Here is a 19,471-nt window from a genome sequence, read left to right as displayed (position 1 = left end):
TCTGAAAGAAGAAAGAAATCCACTGTACCCAGGGTCCCACCACCTGTATGCCTTGCATTCAGTTAGAACACCCCAACAATTCAGTGCTAACAAAGGCTAACCTCCATGTTGCCTTTCTGTGTACTTCTTTCCCCTTGCAGGTAGCAGGACTTGAACAAGTGAGTGCTTTGGTGTGGATGACAACTTTCTTACCAGTTACTTGCTTCTTAAGTCCTTTACAAAGTTGTCTGGGGATCTTATCATTCAATTCAATCCCTCTTTGGAAGTCTTACACCACATGTATGTGTTTCCTGAATGTGATAAGGAACAGTGCCAGGACGGAACAACTGACTGGTCAATAGTCATGACTGGTCTTATTTACAAACAATAAATTCTGTGCAAAAAATTACTAGCAGAAGCATCAAGTTTTGTTAGTCTTGAAAACTCAAAATCTCATGTAATGATACGCATTGATTTAGAATTTAGAGCTACCAATACACACGACTGCATAGTTTGGCTTATCACTCTAGTTGGATTCAGAGAGAAAATTAACTATCAGTCCAACTAGCTGATACACATTATGGCACTCCCTCCTGATCACACTCTTTGCACTCCAGCCTAGTTAAAAGCACACCTGACCAGCAACTTGGAGTTGCTGGGATCCCTCCCAGACCATCATACCATCTTTTGTGGGTATGGGTTTGGAAAGTGGAAAACCTTTTGGATTAAGGCAGAAGACTGACTTAAGTGAGCAGTTCATCACAGATACAGCCAGTTAGACAAAATCAGATTGAACAGGCAACTGACTGCCAACAAGTATACTTTTATATATTTTCACCAGAATTTGTATACACATAGTGCATAAAAAACAGGGAGGGGAAGAAAAGAGGGGGGGAAAAAAAACAAAAAAAAAAAACCAAAAAAAAACCCAGACAGTCCAACAGCTTCATCTTGGTATAATCATTCTTTCTATAGCACAAATGATATGATCCCAATTTTTACAAAATATTGCCAGCAGTGTCACTGCAAAAAAAGTGCAGATGATATGAAAACGGCTCTTCATCATAGGAGCAATGAACTTCGCAATAGTAGAAACGCACACCAAGATGACAGTCATGAAGGCCAGGATAACATTTATACATTTCCCCAGGAGCACTTTGGCATTGACTGTTTCAGACTGCTGTGCTTGCTGTTCTTGCTGATGGAGTTCCAGTTTGGAAACACGGGTCTGGCATGATTCCAAGGCTTCCTGTAGACAGAAAACAAGAATTAGAGCAGCCATATTTCCATTCAACGTTTCTTCACATTTTAGCTGCTGAGCCATCCATCAGCTAAATTAGAAGTGTAATTTATTATAGACTGTTAAAATTTCAATGAACCACCAACTTTTAAAAAAATAAATGCACATGTATGTCTGCATGAGTGTGTCACTATTTGCTCAGACATAATCAAGTCTAACAACACTGTCCAAAATGTAGGTTTGTTCTTTTTTCATACTTGAGAAAAATTATCATAACTTTAATGTTCATGACAGTTGTTTCCTATAGATACTGTTGATACAAAGTACTAGTGAAGCTGTTGCCATAGCAACTATCACTGCATCAAAACAGCAAGAAAATTAGTTTCTTTGCATATTCTATAGAAAACATTAGTGTGGGCTTGTTATGATACTAATTAAATCTACTTTGCAACATGTAGCACTTGGTTTACACTGCCTCTGTGGTCTACGTTAATTTTGCTCTCAAAGCTCCCCATCCTACAATGTTGGGCTTGAGTCCCCTTGTGAGATCTGGCCTTCTCCCTCTGTCAGTGTGAAGACAGTGGAACAACCTGTGGAGATACTTTTATGGAATTCTCTCTCACATGATCTATTCCGGTTCACAATTTGTTTTAAAGAAATCAGACCTTTCTTTTCTATTTGAGAATGGAATAAAAGTGGTCTTTGAGTAAAATGCTTCCTAAAGACACTATCACCATGCTTAAGCCTTCACAAAGCAAAACACAGAAAAACTTCCAACTGCTTCCCTTATTTTCCAAAATGCCAGCTTTTTGCTGGAGTTGGGATTTGGGCACCACTGTGTAACATGGTGCAAAGCTATCAGTTAATGAGATTGAGCAACTTGACATAATCTTTTACCACTGTATGGCAAAGAAAACCAACACTCCAGCATCCCTACTTTCTTCTCCACTCTCAAACTCCAGGTATTTTCCTTGCAATAGCAAGGTTGCTCACCTGATCACACAGTAAGCTGTTTCAAACCAAACCTCTGTGTATAAACACCCAGAGAGCTATCAGCTTTCCCTTGCTGGGTCAGTTCTTCGTTGTTTCAGCATGTTGAACTGGCTTACCAAGTGACTGGCCAGGCACCAAGGTCACCACAGAGAGTGTGGCACAGTGCCTTACACAAGACTGCTTCCTTTCACTGCTCTAGGAATTAATAATATAGAAGACGGTTCTTAATGGGTGGCACAAAGTTATGGTTCAGGCATGTTCTCCACTACACACTAATGAACTTCCCTTGTCCTTCTTCTACTCTGACTGTAAGTTATCCTCAAATTGTCCTGTGCTGCTTTAGAGAAAGTCCAGCTGCAAAAGTCTGATACCTGAAGCTCTGCATTGAGAGGCTGAACATGTCTTTAAAACTATCTGCACACCCTTCAGCAACAGAGTTAGGCTGTTACTCAAAATATCCAGAGCTTAAATTCTTTTACTCTATTTTAGCTAATTTTCCAAAGCCCCAAAGAGATAGGTTTAAATGGGCCCAACTGTACAGAGATAAAAGAAGCAAGGTTGTATCAACATAACACTTCAATTAGGAGTCTCTGACACCCCTCCAGGAATCTTTTAAAAGTCTCTGACACCCTTCCAGGATTCTGCTAATGAGTTAGGAAATACTTCACAGTCCTTCTGTTGGACAACTCAGGTTTCATTTTGTTTTTACATCCTCAAGATGCCTTCACAGAAAGGAGTCCTCTTTTCTTTAAATCTGTGATAGACTCCTCTTGCTTAAACCTTCAACAAAACCTATGATATGCTTAGATTCAGTACTGTCCCTTTCCAGCTCTGTTCCCAGGAGCTTCCTAACTCACATTTAGGAAACTGTGATCATCTTGCTGCCTGCACTCTCTCTGTTTAGAAATGTGAGCACAAATGTATACAGGTCAGGTTTTAGGTTCTTTTATCGCCTGAGCCAATATGAAGACAGTCTTTGAGCATTCTTCACTTGTTCGTGAATAGGTAAGGCATAACTGTGTTTTCACCATTTTTCACCACTTCCTCAGGCTTTGAGTGGAAATATTATGCATTATGTAAGTGCTTGTAATGAATCTAAATATTAAGTACATACAGTAACTATATTCAGGACATACTTGTAGACATTATTACTGGCATATGACTGAAATCAGACATGACTACAACTGATTACTAAGGTGAACACACCCCACACCTTTGATTATAGAGGTTGTTGTGACCATGGCTTAAAACTCTTTAATTATAACTGGCAAATCTACAAGTCGATTTATAAATCAGTTCTCTTACTTTTCACCCTAAGCTCAATTTATAATAAACCTTGCCAGTGATGAAACTACATATTGGAGAAAGTCTGAGAAAGAAGTTTGTGTCAGGACATTGTCAGAAGCAATGCAATTCCTTCCTCCTCTGTGAAAGAAATTAAAACAGGCTATTCTTCAACCCCAAGTCTGCCTAAGCCATATCATCAGTTCCAGCAGAAAAAATCCTGAATCCAGAGAAACAAATGGAGACAGTCACTGATTCAATGTGCTGGGTTTTCACCTTAAAACAGAGAAAACATGGGCTTAAATATTTTCACATAATCCTTATTTAAAAATATGTAGAAAAATGCAAATGTTTCATGGTACAAGATTTCTATAAAACATCTGAAAATTATGATAAGGAAAATAAGTACCTGAACATCTCGTGATCGCTCATAGGCCTGATACGCCACCTTCTCCTCTATGCTGGCAAGCTCTTGTTTCAAGTTTGCTGTCTCATTTTGATGAAGATCAGTGAGGTCATTTAACTGGTCTTCCAATCTTTCATATCTTATTAGGAAAAGAGGTCTAGATTTAGTGCCTTCTATTCAAGTAATGCCAAATCACGAGAACAGTTGCACATTTTAAAAGGTTAAACATAAAAATTTCTCAGCATACAATGAATTCATCTGACTGGCACATATAGAAACCAGTAAAAACTTTGCAAACATTCCACTAAAAGTTATTCAGCAATCTGAGAGCCTTTTTTTAGTGTTTCTTGCTGGCAGTAGGTGGTAAAAAGCAAATATTTGTACATCATTGGCAAATTATATGAAATATAAACAGTGCCTAAGGATATCCAACTCACATCTTTCACTCTTCATTTAGCCAAGAAGATACGGCTTTGTAAGTAAGTTTGAGCCAGTTAATAGCTCACTAGTAATGACAGGAAAAATATGTTCTCTCTCATACACAACTGCAGGGTTCTGCCATTTATGTACAGTCTGTTCTAGCATGCTTTTACATGGTAAAGCAGTTCAAGTAAATCACCAGCAAACTAGAATTTTTTTTTGTGAGTTTGTCAGTTAATTTAACACACAAACAGGCAAATACTGCAGTCAGCACAAAAATTATGGGGGCAAAATTGTCTAGAAATGGGTAGCAGGAGGCTTGAGATTTTATTGGCAGAGAGCTGTGAGAAAAGGCCACTCTGCCTTCTCCTGAAACCAAGTCATGAGTTCAGCAGTCCACTTTCATTGCTCTTTCCTCCCTATATTACCACATGATATCAAGCCTTTCATTATATTTCAAAAACTATAAGCAAGGGAAATAGCAACATGAAATATTGCCCTTCATATCGAGATTTTGCCCACTGGCGTAGCAAAGACTTCAAGAATTGACTGCCACTTTAACAAGCCATAGGAAAAATGGGATATAGGTACAGCAGGTGAAAGTCCTCTTAGATAGAACATATCATCCACTTCTTACAGAGGATGATAAAGGAATTAATTGTCAAGTAACAAATGCAAGACGAAGTTGTGCCACAGCACTTAAAACTACATCTCCCAGCTGTGCGCTGTACCAGGGTACAAGGTGACATTGCATCCACTGCATAGCAATGTGTGGGAAGTATTTGGACAAGGTACTCAGGAGTCAAGGGTATACTTATCAGCTGCCAGTCAGTTCTGCTACGCCACAGACTGATTAGCTTTTATGAACCACATTAGATGAGAATCCTTCCATCAGCTACAAAACTATCACCTACATGCAGTACTCACATAATTCATATAAAAAATATGACAGAGGAGAGGGTTTTCTGATCAGTTTTTGACAAAGGCAAAGGGCACTACCCCATTTGATAGGAAATATAAATATTCTATAATAAATATTCTATGTGTATTTTCAGTTGCTGGAACCAGATATTTTCATGTTGGTATCAGATATTGATTGGAATTATTTTTTCCTCTTGTTTCTGAAATCTCTCTCTCTCACACATACACACTTTCCAAATAGTTTCTATACCCATTCAAAAGTCTTTTCAAGAGAACAGTTAAAAAAAATACCTATATCTTTCCTCTTGTAGCATCTGAGAAATAAAGCCATAGTCTCTCTTAAATTGGGTTTTTAAATTCTCAATATCATCAGCTAATTGGGACTGTGTCTCCTTGATTTCCCTTAGTTCCTCCAAAATCATGGAAAGCTTTCCTTGGCTGTCCAGGGTACTTGCCACAGCAGGACTAAAGGAGGTATTCCCGTTGCTATCTGCTGATCCAGAGGTCCCACTTGAGCATTCATCATCACTAACGTATTTTGGTTTGGCAACAATGGTGGCACTTCCCCCATAGGTTCTAGAACTCGTTTCTGGCCGAAATTCATCTAGAGTATTTTTGAGATGAGCAATGTTGTCTGCACTACCAAATTTGTTTCGGATCAGGTTGGCAAACTCTCTTGACTTGCTGAAAACAAAGACAGGTGGTGTCAAAGATACACCCGGCACACCCGACTTGCTGCTCTCCGTTCCGTGCCCAGTGCTACGAGACTTTCCATGTTGAACATCTTTCAAGTTATCTTTGGAAGTATCCTTGGTAGCTTTGGAAGATCCATTTTGTTCAATATCCTTGAGCTTTTTGTGATACTGTTCCAATTTCTTCTGCAGCTGGGCAATGGAGTGGGCAGATTTCTGGTTCTTTTTCTCAAAGACTTGCTTAATGCGCCCAGCCTGTTGCTTGTCTGCACTGTTGACCAGTTTCAAATACTCAGCCACATTTCCATCTCGAGCTGTTTGTTCAACCTTGATTTGCTCTGTAACCTTGAGGATTTTCTGTTTCAAGCTATCTGCATTGAGTTTGACTTTGTGAAATTCTAGGACCCCATCTGGTACATCAAAGTTCAGGTTGGTATCAGAACCTCCACGGCGGATGTTAAGTGGTAAACTCAGGGTATTCATGTCATGTCTTTCCACCTGAGAGAAAAGAAAAAGAGGTAAATAGAATTTGAATTATATTTTTTTAAAATCAAACATCCAGTTTACTTTTCCACATATAATTATATCAAGTACACAGTATAAAGTAGCTCATATTAGTAAAGCATAATAAGCTTTTCTTTGAAATTAAGCAGCATTTTTCTTGACTTCTACAGGTTAATAAACAGTCCAAGGAACTGCTTGTCTCTCTTAAAATAAAGATGAATTACAGAGAAGATTATTCAGAATAGCTTACAGAATCACTTCCAGTTTTCCACAAAATGAGAATAACACCTAGTTAGAAAAGGTTCCTAAATATATTGTTTATTATTAAGAGTTTCCAAGAGATCATGGCTGATAATCACTCAGATTTTTCTCTTAGAAGTTGTCAAACATCAACGGAGATGTAACCAGATTTTTCCCTCTACAGCAGTGCTACACTGTTCACTATATTTTCCCAGGTTTAATGCCTTTTTTGATACATCCCATTCAAATTCCTCCCACAATTCAAAGTTCTTGCAAAATTATCTCAAAGAAAGCTCTTCAAAATTTTGTGTATGCTGCAAGCTGGAAGCATTTTGGGTTTTTTTTTAAAGCAGAGAGCATAGAGAAAGAATTGGCCTGTATTTGACTTTCCAGCTTAATGAAGGTGCTCAACAACTTCATCTGCTGTGCTAATTCTGTTTTAATAGGAGGTTCACTAAATGAGATTTACAGAAAGAAACTTGAGAAAGAAAACTGCATTCAGTTAAGCATAGGATCTGGACACCTTAAATGCTCTCTGGAAGCACAACAAAAATAATTAGGCAACTCTGTCACAACACTGACCACAACAGGTCATTTTATTTTTCTCAACAGAAAGGCAAGATAGTCTGATACAAAACATTAATTGTTTCCCTATATAAAGTCAAAGTTATGGGGGAGGCATAAGAAGAATGATCTAAACAAAATAGCTTCATCCCTATTATCATCTTGGTTTAGCCCGTGTGACAAATAAAGTGCATTTTGTTGCAGCTGCCATGGTGTCATGTCTGTAGAGACTGCTTAACAAATGTTCTAGCCATAGTGGGTTTTCAGAGCTTTAATACCAGAGGGAACCAATATAATTCCTCAGGCAAGACTATTGCAGAGACAAGGCAGAAACTCTATTAAAGTATTTCTTAAAGATGCATTTGTGAAATGCTTTAACTACTTTTTGCTTCAAAATGTCTGAGACACTATGTTAAAAGTTTGATTTCCAAATACAGTGTTTATTATTATGTATAATACTGAAGATCATGCAGCCAGACCTATATGTACATGTCCAGTGATCACCATTCAATCTTTTTCTTGAGTAAAAAATCATAAGCCCATCATTAAGTATTGTTGTAAGGTTTGTTTTCCCATCCTTGTACAGTTTTGGCAGGTTTCTTGGAAATTCACTCAAGGATTCTTGTATTGTCCTTAAAATACAAGCTCAGTAACCAGATAAAGTGTCCTACTGTTAATGCCATGCATTGTGCACAGCTTGATCAGGAGAACTACTCTGTCTCTACCATGCTGGGGTATAAACACAGAGTGGGTGATGCACTTATAAATCTGGATCTGACCATCTCAGAGACAAGATCATCTCTACTACTTTATATGGTTTTCCTTATAGATTACCAAGGATTACAGTGGAAATTTTTCTTGATTTTTCTTTTGCTACTGCACCACTCAGGGCACAAACCAGGCAACATAAAAATTCACATTCACCAATACCTAAAAAAAAGGCACTTAAAATGCATACCGAAAGAGTTCTGGAGTCGACAATTTCTTTTGGAGAATACTGGTTAATGATGACCTTTAAGATTCAGACTCTATCCTGGGCTGTGGACTAATAGATCTACACTTTACCAGTTTGTTAAAAACTATTGATATTGATCCAAATGCTCAGTACAAAACAAGAATTTATTGAAACAACCTATGACATTTTTTAATAAGCTTTGGCACAAAAATGATACTGTAATTAGTCACAGAATTGTATACACACACAAAACAGATCCATCATTGATGTCACTCAGGACAAGCTGTACATAACTTTCAGGAATGGGTGGGTCTATATCTAACCTTTACACAGCAGTAAGTGTTTACTTCCTCAGTAAAAAATAGTCTAGAAATGTATTGTAATAATTGGATACAAGCCCAAACCAGATCCCCTCTCCCTTATGTTCTCTCCCTCACTGGGCTCTTTATTGGTCAGACTTCTCTGCTTTCCTGAAACCTCAAGGTCACAAAAGCAATACAGATAAAAAGAACAATAGCATTGAAGAAATACATCTGCTGAATGCTGCTGTGCTTTTGGCCATGAGGAAATCTGGCATGGGGCAAATCTGCTCCTGAGTAAAACCAAGCATAGATTCAGTTCAAATTCAGTAAAATTTATAAAAACATTGTGTTTAAGTTCCCAAAGCACTGCTAACAGTAGGATTTTTTACTTGCTGGATTGAGACCTCACTAACGTACAAAAAAAAAATCACATCCAACATATTTTTCTGTCTGATTGTATTTGGACAAAAATGGCAGGTGTCCTCTGCCATCATGTTGCAAGGCTGGGTCAAGCAACATGATGGCTCTTGAAATCATCTGCTGATGTATTACACCTTTTAGTTGGGAGGGGATGTGTAGTGTGGGGTGGAGTTACTCCTTTTTTAGGTGGGGGGCTGGTTGGTTGGGTTTTGTGGGGTTTAGGGTTATTGAGGATTTTTGGTTTGGTTATTTTAAATCAGAAACAAGCAGACAGTGTGGGAGTCAGGCATGTCTAGACAAGCAGCCTGTCACCTTTCTTCTACCTTGATGATCCATTTGTGACCGGTTTATAGCTCAGCACTAATGCTACCCCAAGACATCAGATTTCCATCTTCAAATCCTACCCCAATTGCTGTAAGTCACATCCCATGATGAGAAGAATTAGCTTCAGTTCCTGCTGTATCGAATGCCTCATTCTTTATACTGAGTACAAGGCTGCCAGTAGGAGTCAGAGATGCTTCCTCATCCCTGCAGGGACTAGTGCCCTCTCCTGGGATGCAGGCTGAAATCCTCCCAGTGCAGGAGACTGAATATACATCTCCTCCTAACTCTGTGAGTGCTCTTCCATCTATGCTATAGGAAGAAATGAGGAATGCCATTCATGCCTTCCTTTTGGAAGCACTTTAAGAAAAAACAGTCATCATACATATCTTATATTATGGTAATTAATAGGGAGCTGGGCAATAGCAGTAGATAGCAATCAGCAGTCCTGAGACATGTGGTACCACCACGTAAACAGGAAGTCAAAGCACTAGCTCACAGCCTGAGGAAATACCAGAGACATGCCCTCAATCTGTCTTCTAGGAAAAAACAGGGAAAATTTGCATATGGTCCTGGGATAGCCATAGCTGATGTTAGCCTGAAAAAAGAAACCTGGGCCTTGGAGAGAGACCACTGCACTTTATGGAGCAATTCACATACACACTTTGCTACAACCCAGTTGAGAACTAATAGTAATGTTTATGCTGCTGAAATACAAGCTTCTAAGAACTGTGATTTAGGCAAGTAGAGCAATCCAGGCTCCCTGCCAGCATCAGAGCCTAGTACCACAGATGACTAGGTACCTCGCAGAGATAAAGCCCCAGTCCCCGTTTTTCCAAGGAGCCAAGCAGATGTCCAGCTGCCTGACCATGCTATCCATGCAAACCATTCCAAGCCAAAGTCCAAAGCTTTAGAATGGACAGGAAAATCACTGCTTGGTGCAATGAGCACAGGTGCACTGCTAGGAGCCCTTCACTGCACATGAATTGTCAGGTTTACTTTCTGTGTTAAATGTAAAGTGGAAGGCTGGGTAACAGGCAGCCTGCCATTCCAAAAGAAGCATTCAGAGCGCAACAGTGATTTGAAAACCCGATCATGGGAGCAAGGATAGTGATTTCATTGGCATCATAATAATGCACATGTTTCTTCACTTACTGTCTGCAAAAGCAGCACAAAGGTCAGACTTGCAGGCCATGCTATCAATGAGCCCAGAGCACAGTAGGACCCACGTTCCCCAGTGACACAGGCAAGACTGTTGGAAAGGGATTCCACATGGACAGGACCTGCTGAACAGGTGAAAATATGTTTAATGGCCTATAGAGATTGGTCATTGTATCCTCTTATTGGAAAATATAAAGCAGATCTAGAAGACCTCATTTCTTCCCCAGAGTCTGGGTGGGATCCATCTGGGAGAAAAAATCCACAGTGAATAGAGCACAAAGGGCAAGCAGCCCACCCTAGTGCAACCCACATCCTACAGGAATTACATCCTGTGTTCCACTGATTGTGCCAATGGCTCTCCACTGACAAGTGAGAATAAGCCCCCTGTGTTTAAGGTATCAAACTGAGCTCTACTTTTTAGGTCACAGATTTCTTTTAAGCTCTTTTAGAAAGTATCTTTAAAAAGCATAGAGAAAAAAACATTTACAAGACAGATGCATATATGCAACAGGCTCCAGAAAGCCCACACCTTTGGGTTGCCTCACTAACAGAAAGAAATCATGAAGACATGAAATGATCTACTTATTTAAATAGGCTCAGTTTACAGGTGTTTCCTTCTTTTTCTTTCTCTAAACAACCTCATTACCATCACCAGTCATAGCTGTGCAAGCTAAACAAAAGCTTATGATGACAATTTAAGTCTATCTTGAAAGAGTTTCTGATGAATGCTTAGAAACAGAATCCTATAAGGAACATACAAAATAGGATTAAGGCAGCTTTAAAGCTCTTAGAATTTGGTAATAACAACAAAAATCAATAGGAACAATTATCTTTTTATCAGAAGTATGCATATGCCAGAAGCACAGGTGTTCCAATGGGTAAAAGAACATGCAGAGGGGGTTTTAATAAGTTTTCAGTATATCCAAAGCAGAAATGTACTTCGGGAGAGACTTTTACCGTGTCTTTCAAGTTCACTGCTCCTTCTAAAATCCACATGAGAATCCTTCATGGAAGTTTTAAAATAGAGCTAAAATAATCATAAAACTTTTTAAGTTATGTAAAATTACAACATTTTTGTGCAGTATATTACAGCAAAACACCTTCAGCTTGCATTTTTTTACGGAGCCACTTAATATCTAGAAGTACCTATACTCAGAATACCGTGCCAATAATCATGCAGAGGGTTGAGAGTATACAGGAATGGAGGAAGTCAGCAAAACTTGTTTCTACTTTTTACTGGGGTAATGGAAGATCCTGGGTGATTTGTCTGAGATCACCTGGAAAATACTGATGGAGTCAAATAACTGAAGGTGTTTCTTTCATCATCAACAATTCCTCTATTACCTATAAACTTTCCACCTCCTCTCAAAAAACCATTGAAGCTGTAAGGCATCTCCTAGCACACATTTGGTGTTTATTCCAGGTAGGTGTCAAAGGTAATCCCAGATGCCCTTTGGCAAGTATCTGCTCTTCAATATTCAAAGGCTGAGAAACTTCAAGGCCATTCCATGAGTAAGGCATCATACAGGGGCAAAGTAGGCTGCAGAGATTTGAATCCTTTTGCAAATTTTCTGCACTATGCCAACATGGTCTGGTAGTTATAAAAATTCAGTTGTTCTACTAAGCAACTTTAGCAAGATATCAGATATAGACTAAACTACTAAGCATACTAGGCAAGACATCAGATGTTGAATCCAGCCCCTCTCAGGGTCAGTTTGATCACCTATCTTTCCCTCCATTTTAATTCATTAGCACCACAGAGCTGAGACTGTAAGCACAGCCACCTTAAGGATGCACTTGCAATTTTAGTTTAATTAAAAAAACTCCCAAAATGAAAAGAAAAACACCTAAAGTTGAAAATGCTATAAAACAAACTGTGTAGAAAGCAATTGCAAGAAAGCACATGCACTGAAGCTCTGGTGTGACTTGAAATACAGCTTTGACTCTCTTGATCTTATCTGGTCAAGGCTGAATACTTATGCATAACCTGTGACCCAAACAGTCAACTTCACACCAAAGTTGTTTTGTCTCAAATCCTACAGACATGCTCAGTTCAAACCAGAAATACCCCAGAAAGAACCTTTTCCCTAGTTCCTATTTAAAGGACTGAACTAAAGCCAAATTTTCTAGGTCATAGCTTGTATGTAAATAAGTATTTAGATATGGTACTATTTCAAATTAGATCAATGGGAGAAAAGAACAATGTGGGAAAGAGGCAGTTTTCTCCTTCTCTGGTAACACAAGCTCCTTCAGAACCCAAGAACATCCCCTGAAAAGTCTCCAATGTCATAACTCACACTCAGCCCAGTTCTAAGTTTTGACATAAGCAAACAATACAAACACAAACACAAAATGCCTGGACACTGAAATCTGAAAACAACTCTATAAAAGTAAGCAAGTTACTTTCCATTTACTGTTCAGAAGTCAAGTGAAGAAAAAAAGAATAAAAATCGCTGTCCTGGCTAGAGAAAAAATACAGTGATGAACTAATACTCACATTTACTAAGCTTCAGTTTCTTAAGCAGGCAAAAGGTAGATTCCACACCCCTTGGTTAAACATTTTGCTTCAGATCAGTCCTCCTCTTTAGATAAGCACCAATAATTAGAAACAAGTCAATAAAATACCTTCTCCTAACTCAGATCAAAATAAATGTAACTCACGTGCATGTTCCTTCTGTCTCAGGTGTACACAGCAACATAAGGAACCTAAGGAGCTCCAGGTGCTAAATGGGTGGTTCCATCAAGCAGTGCTTGTAAGAAGCCTGCATTCTTATTCCCCATGAAGGAGAGTGCCTTTCCCGTGACACAAATCCCTCAAAGTACTAACACTATGAAACAGTGTGAGGGTAAAATAGTTTTGAAGAGTGATGCCAGATGTTTTGTGCCCCTTCTAGATTAATTGTTCAAATTACTTTCAGTGCTTCTAATAAGTGCTCTCCCTTCTTCCTTCCCAGCTTTTACAGATTTTTCTTCTTCCATTCAGTAATAAGCTTTCTTTTACTAAAGATGTCCAAATAGATGGCAGTAATGAAATTTTCCAGACTACAAGGAAACATTCTGTGAAAAGGCAGCCTGCTACACATTTTCAATTACTAAATCTTTTTCCATGAATGAGAATTTGATAGAAAGCCAACAGCATACCTTCTATGACTAATCACTTCTCATAGTTACAGCATATGCTTCTGATCTCTCACCACTTGTGATTTAGAGTATGCTTTCCTTTGTTTCACTGATTTGTATAACTTCTCATCACAAACTATTCCACACTGATAAATTTGCAGCACATCACCTTCTCCTTGTACCTGGCTCTTTCTGTTTCACAGTCAACTCTTAATTTCATTGTGATTCAGATAGTCTAAACATTTTCTGAAATCCCAGCTCCTGGAACTGTAGAATCATACAAGAGAATTCCATGAATTACTACAAAGTTTTTTGCCTTCAGTTACAGAGAAATAACTGTCACATCTGACTTCACAGTCAACAATTAACCAAGTCCTCCTTGCCCTGAAACAAAGATAACTTTAAGGAAATTTTAAATATGTCATTTACAGACCTACAAAAATCAACCCCACAGCTCAATGATGATTTTAGTCTAATTAATGACTTTTATTGCTTTGAGCTGGCAACATTACATAAAATCTATTTTGTAACGGGAATATTAAGGTTTTACAGTAGCAGGGAATTTTGAAAGTATTGCCACCACTGACAGACAAAACACTCTAAATCCATATAGACTGGCCATCACTTGCAAAAGACTCAAGACTTGGGGATTTTGTTTAAACCATCGCAAAACTTCTGTCTATAAACAAGAGAACAATAGCTCCATCAGGCATAGGATCTTTTCATTTGCGTTAATGCTGCAGCAGCACATCCTGAGCATATAAACAATCACATCTTGTCCTGTACGTGAACTGAGTTGCTTACTTAAAAGAGCCTTCCTGCTTCTTCCATTCCCCCTTGCCCTTTCTCTCCATGCTGGGCTGAAAAAGTCAAATCTCAAAAACACATCTGTTACACCAGTAGTTCTGCCTATACTGAGGAGTTTAAATTTATTTTTTTAAATAAAAAAACTTTTGATTTTTTAATCATAAGATGGGGTCTGCTTTACTACATGACATGACTAAGCAGCTTATTTACCTCTCCACAATAACTAGGACATCTCTTGACAACGCAACTTTATTTTATCACGCCTTCATTATTTATATACACAAGTACACTTTCACTATTTGCCACATTACACATATGAGTGCATGTTTTGGCTCCACACCTGATATCCAAGGCTTGTATTTGTACCCAAATCACAAATAACCCCAAAGGCAGATAAATGCATGAAGATTGAGCCACCAAAAATCAAAAACTTTGGCCATACTTCATGATCTACAAAAACTAAAAGAAACAAAACAAAACAAAAAACAGTAACAAAAAAAGAAGCCCAGACGAGAAAGAAGAGAGGAAACATTTTATTTGAAAGACTTCTTAAAAAAAACCCCTCATTTCACTGGGCAAAATAAAGACAATTAAAATTTTAATCACATAGATGCATATTATGCAGGTCATTTGTTATTCAATACCACTGCTGCAATAATGGTATTTTAAGCCACTATACACAACTGATTAACACTGCTCTGACTTAACTCTGGAGAAAACATCCTAATTGCAGTGCACTAAGAACCAAAATTCTCTGCAGAGTCAATAGTTTAAATTTCCTGTGGATCACAGCAACACAACTTTAAAGCATTTTATTATTTAAATTTATGTTTTAAATAGCAAAAATATTTTCCTTTCTTTTCTCTGAAGGGGCAACACAAAGCATTAGGTAGCAGAACCACAGTTTCCTACTCTTTGCATATCTTCCTCCTAGAAGAAAATGAAATGTTGTCCCCCAAGTTAATATAAATAATGTTGTTTTGAAAAGCAGAAACTATGCTGTGACTATGACATTAAAGTGGGTCACAAGTGATGCTTCCCATTTATGAATAGATCTACGGTTGTCCTCATTGTGGAGAAAGTCTTCAAATATTATTTGTATATTTACTATCTTGTTATTTATATAAGTATACAAGTTTAAAGATACACTTTCAAAGGCATTTTGTAAAATATACATAAAGTTATTGTTATTATAACTGAGTATTAGCCCACAGAAAATCTCATATCCATGCAGTGTTTCAGCTGCTGTGCACCTTCCGGTGAACCTGCTCTTGCCATGGTATTTTAAGGTTACACCTCAATAATCAACTTAAATAGTTACAATCAAATCTGATTTCACAAAAAAAAAGATAAATTCTCCAGTAAAAGGACCCAAACAGAACACTTTATGAAGATGAGTGGGCCTCTACAAGCAGATGTCCCTGAATCCTCTTTAAAGAGGCTCCATGTGCACGTTATAACAATACATCAAAGTAGCACTTCAGCCAGTGCTTTGTGCACCCTCTAGAAACATATTCTCCTGTGCACACAATGCTGAAGTTTCTCCTATAACCTTTCTAAATGTTTACGAGGTGGTACTAGCATGAATCACTCCCATAAGGGGTTGGAAGTATGTCTTTTAAAAAATATAAGAAACTTTTCTTTCAGTCTGTTCTCTCTGAACAAAATTCAGCTAAGACTGTTGCATTGATTTTATAGAATTAATCCACTATTTGTACGTAGTCATGAGTCATCTTTATACTCCATTTTTCCTTTCAATTTTTTGTATACACTGTACACTTCAAACACTAATACACATCACACAAATACCTCAACCCATAAAAGAAACTCTATCATAGAGAAGTTCTGTAAGTAACATAACATCTATTAACCAAAAACCCAAACTTTGAAAGGCTAGTCTAACTGAAAAGAACATCAATGAGATTCACCCAATCAGTGAGAAATAAAGCCCTACAGTAATATTTTTATCTAGTCTTCAAAATATTCCTATTCCGAGTACACACTTCCCCAGTTAGTGAGTTTTATTAAACTGAATTACTTTGAGAAACCAGTTCAGATGATTTTGGAAGACAAATTAGGTTAAATTACTATTCTTATGTCAACATATTACTTGTAATGAGAGTGTTAAATCACATTTTTTAAAATTTTATGGATAAAGAAAAAAACTATTTTTAGACAACTGCCTTTAATGAGGAGTCACTAAATTTTTACTGTATGGTACAAATCCTCTGATGTAATTTTGAAGATGCCTGTGTAGCAACCATTATGTTTCGCCATGGTAGTACTAGCATATGAAAGCAGACTTTTCCCCTAAGAGATGTTTGCAAACTGAAAATACATTTATTTCTGTTTTGCCAGAACTAAAACGTCAAGGGTAGAATTAACTCCTGCAGAAGAAAGTCCTGCTGATTGTAAAAGCTCATTACAAAGCTCACTGCCCTCTACTCTTAACTACAGGGCACATTTAGTGCACATCTCCTCATGTAGTGTAAATATACAGGAGAATGTGTATTATGCATAAAATTTTAGTCATAAATTCAGTGCTTATAAACTAAATAAATAAACCAATCCAAAACAAAATAAAACCCCCACTCCTTTCTCTCTGCCATCCAACACAAAAACCATTCTCAAAGCCAGGACTGCAAGATGAGAAGCACAGGCAAGACACAGTAGTGACTTTGTTTAGCAGGCTAATGGAAAGTGCTCAGAAACTGTACAGTTGCACAGCACATTAAATTGCTTAAAATATAATAGATTCAGGAGGAAAAAATGTTTTCAATTTGATATTTCTTAATCTGTTAAAACAATGTTGCTAATATAAAAGTAATTTAATGCAGGAAAATTAAACCTGCTTCTCTTGCCTGCTATCTGTTGTAATTGAGAGGATATATAAAATATTATAGACCAACTTCATGTAACTTCTTTGCTTCATTAATATGTTTATGCAAAATTTAATTCAATTTAGCACAGATGTAGTAAAGACCTATCTCAGGAGATAGCAGGGCTGAAAACGCAACACCAACAATGCACCAGCAACAGTAAGACTCACATAAGAAAATGGTAATAAAAGATTGCTTTGCAGCCTGTGTTGCTCCAACTGCATTTTCTTGCCTTTGGATAAGTATCCTTCATATCCAAGGCTCTTACAGTTTTTGATTTAGTTCAAATTCTGCCTAGGAGAACAGAGGGGATTAAAACCTTTATAATGCTTTTAGAGTCACAATTTAATTTGTATCTCAGTATCATCGTCTTAGGTGTTTCATTCTAGCACTACAAAGGATGTGATGGTGTCACAGGGATTATTTATTTAATTGCATAGGGCAATATAAAAGATGTTTGATGGGGACATAGCCTCACAGGAAATTATAAAATTACTCTGCAAATAACATTTGTAGAAACATGATTAAAGTTCAGAGTGGTTTATTTGACCAAGATGTTTGTATGGCCAGATGCCACAATTTAGACTAAAGACAAAATATTTCAATTCTTCTCATCAAGAACCACTAAGATTTTTTGGAAGAGGAAACCTTAATATTTTCATCAGAATATTGTAGTACAGTTAACTTTACATAAATAAAAACATGCATAGCTTGCTACAGAAATAGTATCTACATTAATAATTATGTGCTTATCCATACTCTTTGTACTTCTTTCTTTTTTGTATCTTTCCTCTTTTTGCAATTGCTCAACTAACAGTAGCAACTGCATCTTTTAATCTTAAATTGGTTTGATCATGTTTTTTTATCTGGGGTATATTTTACCCAGTAGAATACTTGCCAAGATTTGCAGAAATTGCCAATCTGTGTACTAATACAGCTTAATTTCATGTGTCTCCTTCTATAAGGCTCTTAAGGCTATCCCAGAACAATTTTTCTTTTTAAATAATAGTGATAATTTATATTACAAGACACAAACAATGACTGTTTAGTCTGGATACTGTGAACTCTAAAGCACATGATTTTATGGAATCCAGACATTTCAGTTTACATGGATACTTGACACAACAACTGATAATGCTTAATTATTAAAATACAATTTTAAAATAGAACTGCTACATCTTCAGTAACATCCGTTATTAAATCCATAATGAGGATAAACCAACTGCTATAAACACATAAGATAAACCCCACCATCCTCAAGGTAGGTAGTAATACACACCTCTGTTTTACTCAAGAATGGCAAGATTCATGTGCTATAAAGAAACATAAAGCTACTTATATGGTCTGAACAGAGATGGTAATGGAAGTAATTCATGTCATATCTAACAAAAACTTCATTAAGCACATAGGTATTTCAGATTCTTATACAGCTGTAATCCATAATAGCTACACCAGGGCAGCATTTCTGAAACAGGAGCTCACGCTACTGCTTTTCTGCTTGGTCAAGCTGTCACACACTCACCATCCGTGGCTGAAGTGTCCTGCAAACTGAGTCACAGAGCTCACCCGCCAACTTCCGTGCCAAGTGTATGAAAACAATAGAAGATGTTTCAGAGCATTTTTAAGTTATTTTCAGCTTGTTGAAAGCCATTGCCTCTCTTACCTAACCACAGGGAACTGGGAGAGCCTCTATCAAGCTATGGTCAAACTGTTGCTCTTATCACTTTGTAAATTTTCCCTATGAAGCAACAGTCTGCCCAACATAAGTAAGTTTGCTCCCCATGTTCTTTGGCCATTACAGCACAACAGAACTATTTAAAGCAGAATACAGAAGGTCCCCATATAATTTTATTACACCATAATACAACAATATTACAATAATTACAACAATAAACCTGATGGTCTTTTTAAAGCACCTTGTAATCTTAATTCAGAGTGTTTAAAAAAAAAATTATCAACAGAAAACGGCATTTGTTGATCTTACATTCAAGCTAAACAAACGGTTTCTTCAGAAGTACAGGCATAAATGCTAGTTGCCAATTTTCTCTTAATGCCAGTTTCTACATATTAAACTCATATTAGATTTTTCTATTTTTAGAGTTGTGGTGATGTTAGAGGCCTATTCACCAATATGATTTGATTAGAATGAAACTGAAATCAATATTCTGCTCCTAGTCTGCCTGCCTGCCTCCCTCTCTCTCCTTTGAACTTTATAAATTGATTCTTTTTTTTTTTCCTCTCTTAAGTTTCTATTCAAATAGTC

At 37.4% G+C, this 19,471-nt stretch overlaps 1 protein-coding gene across 6 annotated transcripts in view; it reads right to left on the bottom strand.

The window, feature by feature from the left end:
* Window positions 1–782: 782 nt before the first annotated feature.
* LOC131592182 (transmembrane and coiled-coil domain protein 3) overlaps window positions 783–19,471 on the bottom strand; it is a 124,684-nt gene continuing 105,995 nt past the window's right edge. For 5 of the 6 annotated variants that reach the window (XM_058863516.1, XM_058863519.1, XM_058863517.1 and 2 more), the window contains exons 2-4: window positions 5,535–6,433; window positions 3,906–4,041; window positions 783–1,228 (exon numbers count right to left, since the gene is read on the bottom strand). In XM_058863516.1, the coding sequence (XP_058719499.1) occupies window positions 926–1,228; window positions 3,906–4,041; window positions 5,535–6,433 (1,338 nt within the window). In that variant the 3' untranslated portion in view covers window positions 783–925. Of the gene's footprint in view, window positions 1,229–3,905; window positions 4,042–5,534; window positions 6,434–10,396; window positions 10,515–19,471 lie in introns of those variants that run through there. The other variant, XM_058863518.1, reaches the window with a different exon arrangement.

Source organism: Poecile atricapillus, chromosome W (genome assembly GCF_030490865.1).
Source record: "Poecile atricapillus isolate bPoeAtr1 chromosome W, bPoeAtr1.hap1, whole genome shotgun sequence".
In the NCBI taxonomy this organism is placed as follows: Eukaryota; Metazoa; Chordata; class Aves; order Passeriformes; family Paridae; genus Poecile; species Poecile atricapillus.
Note: the sequence above shows the minus strand (reverse complement) of the source record. Positions and strands in the feature narration are given on the sequence as shown.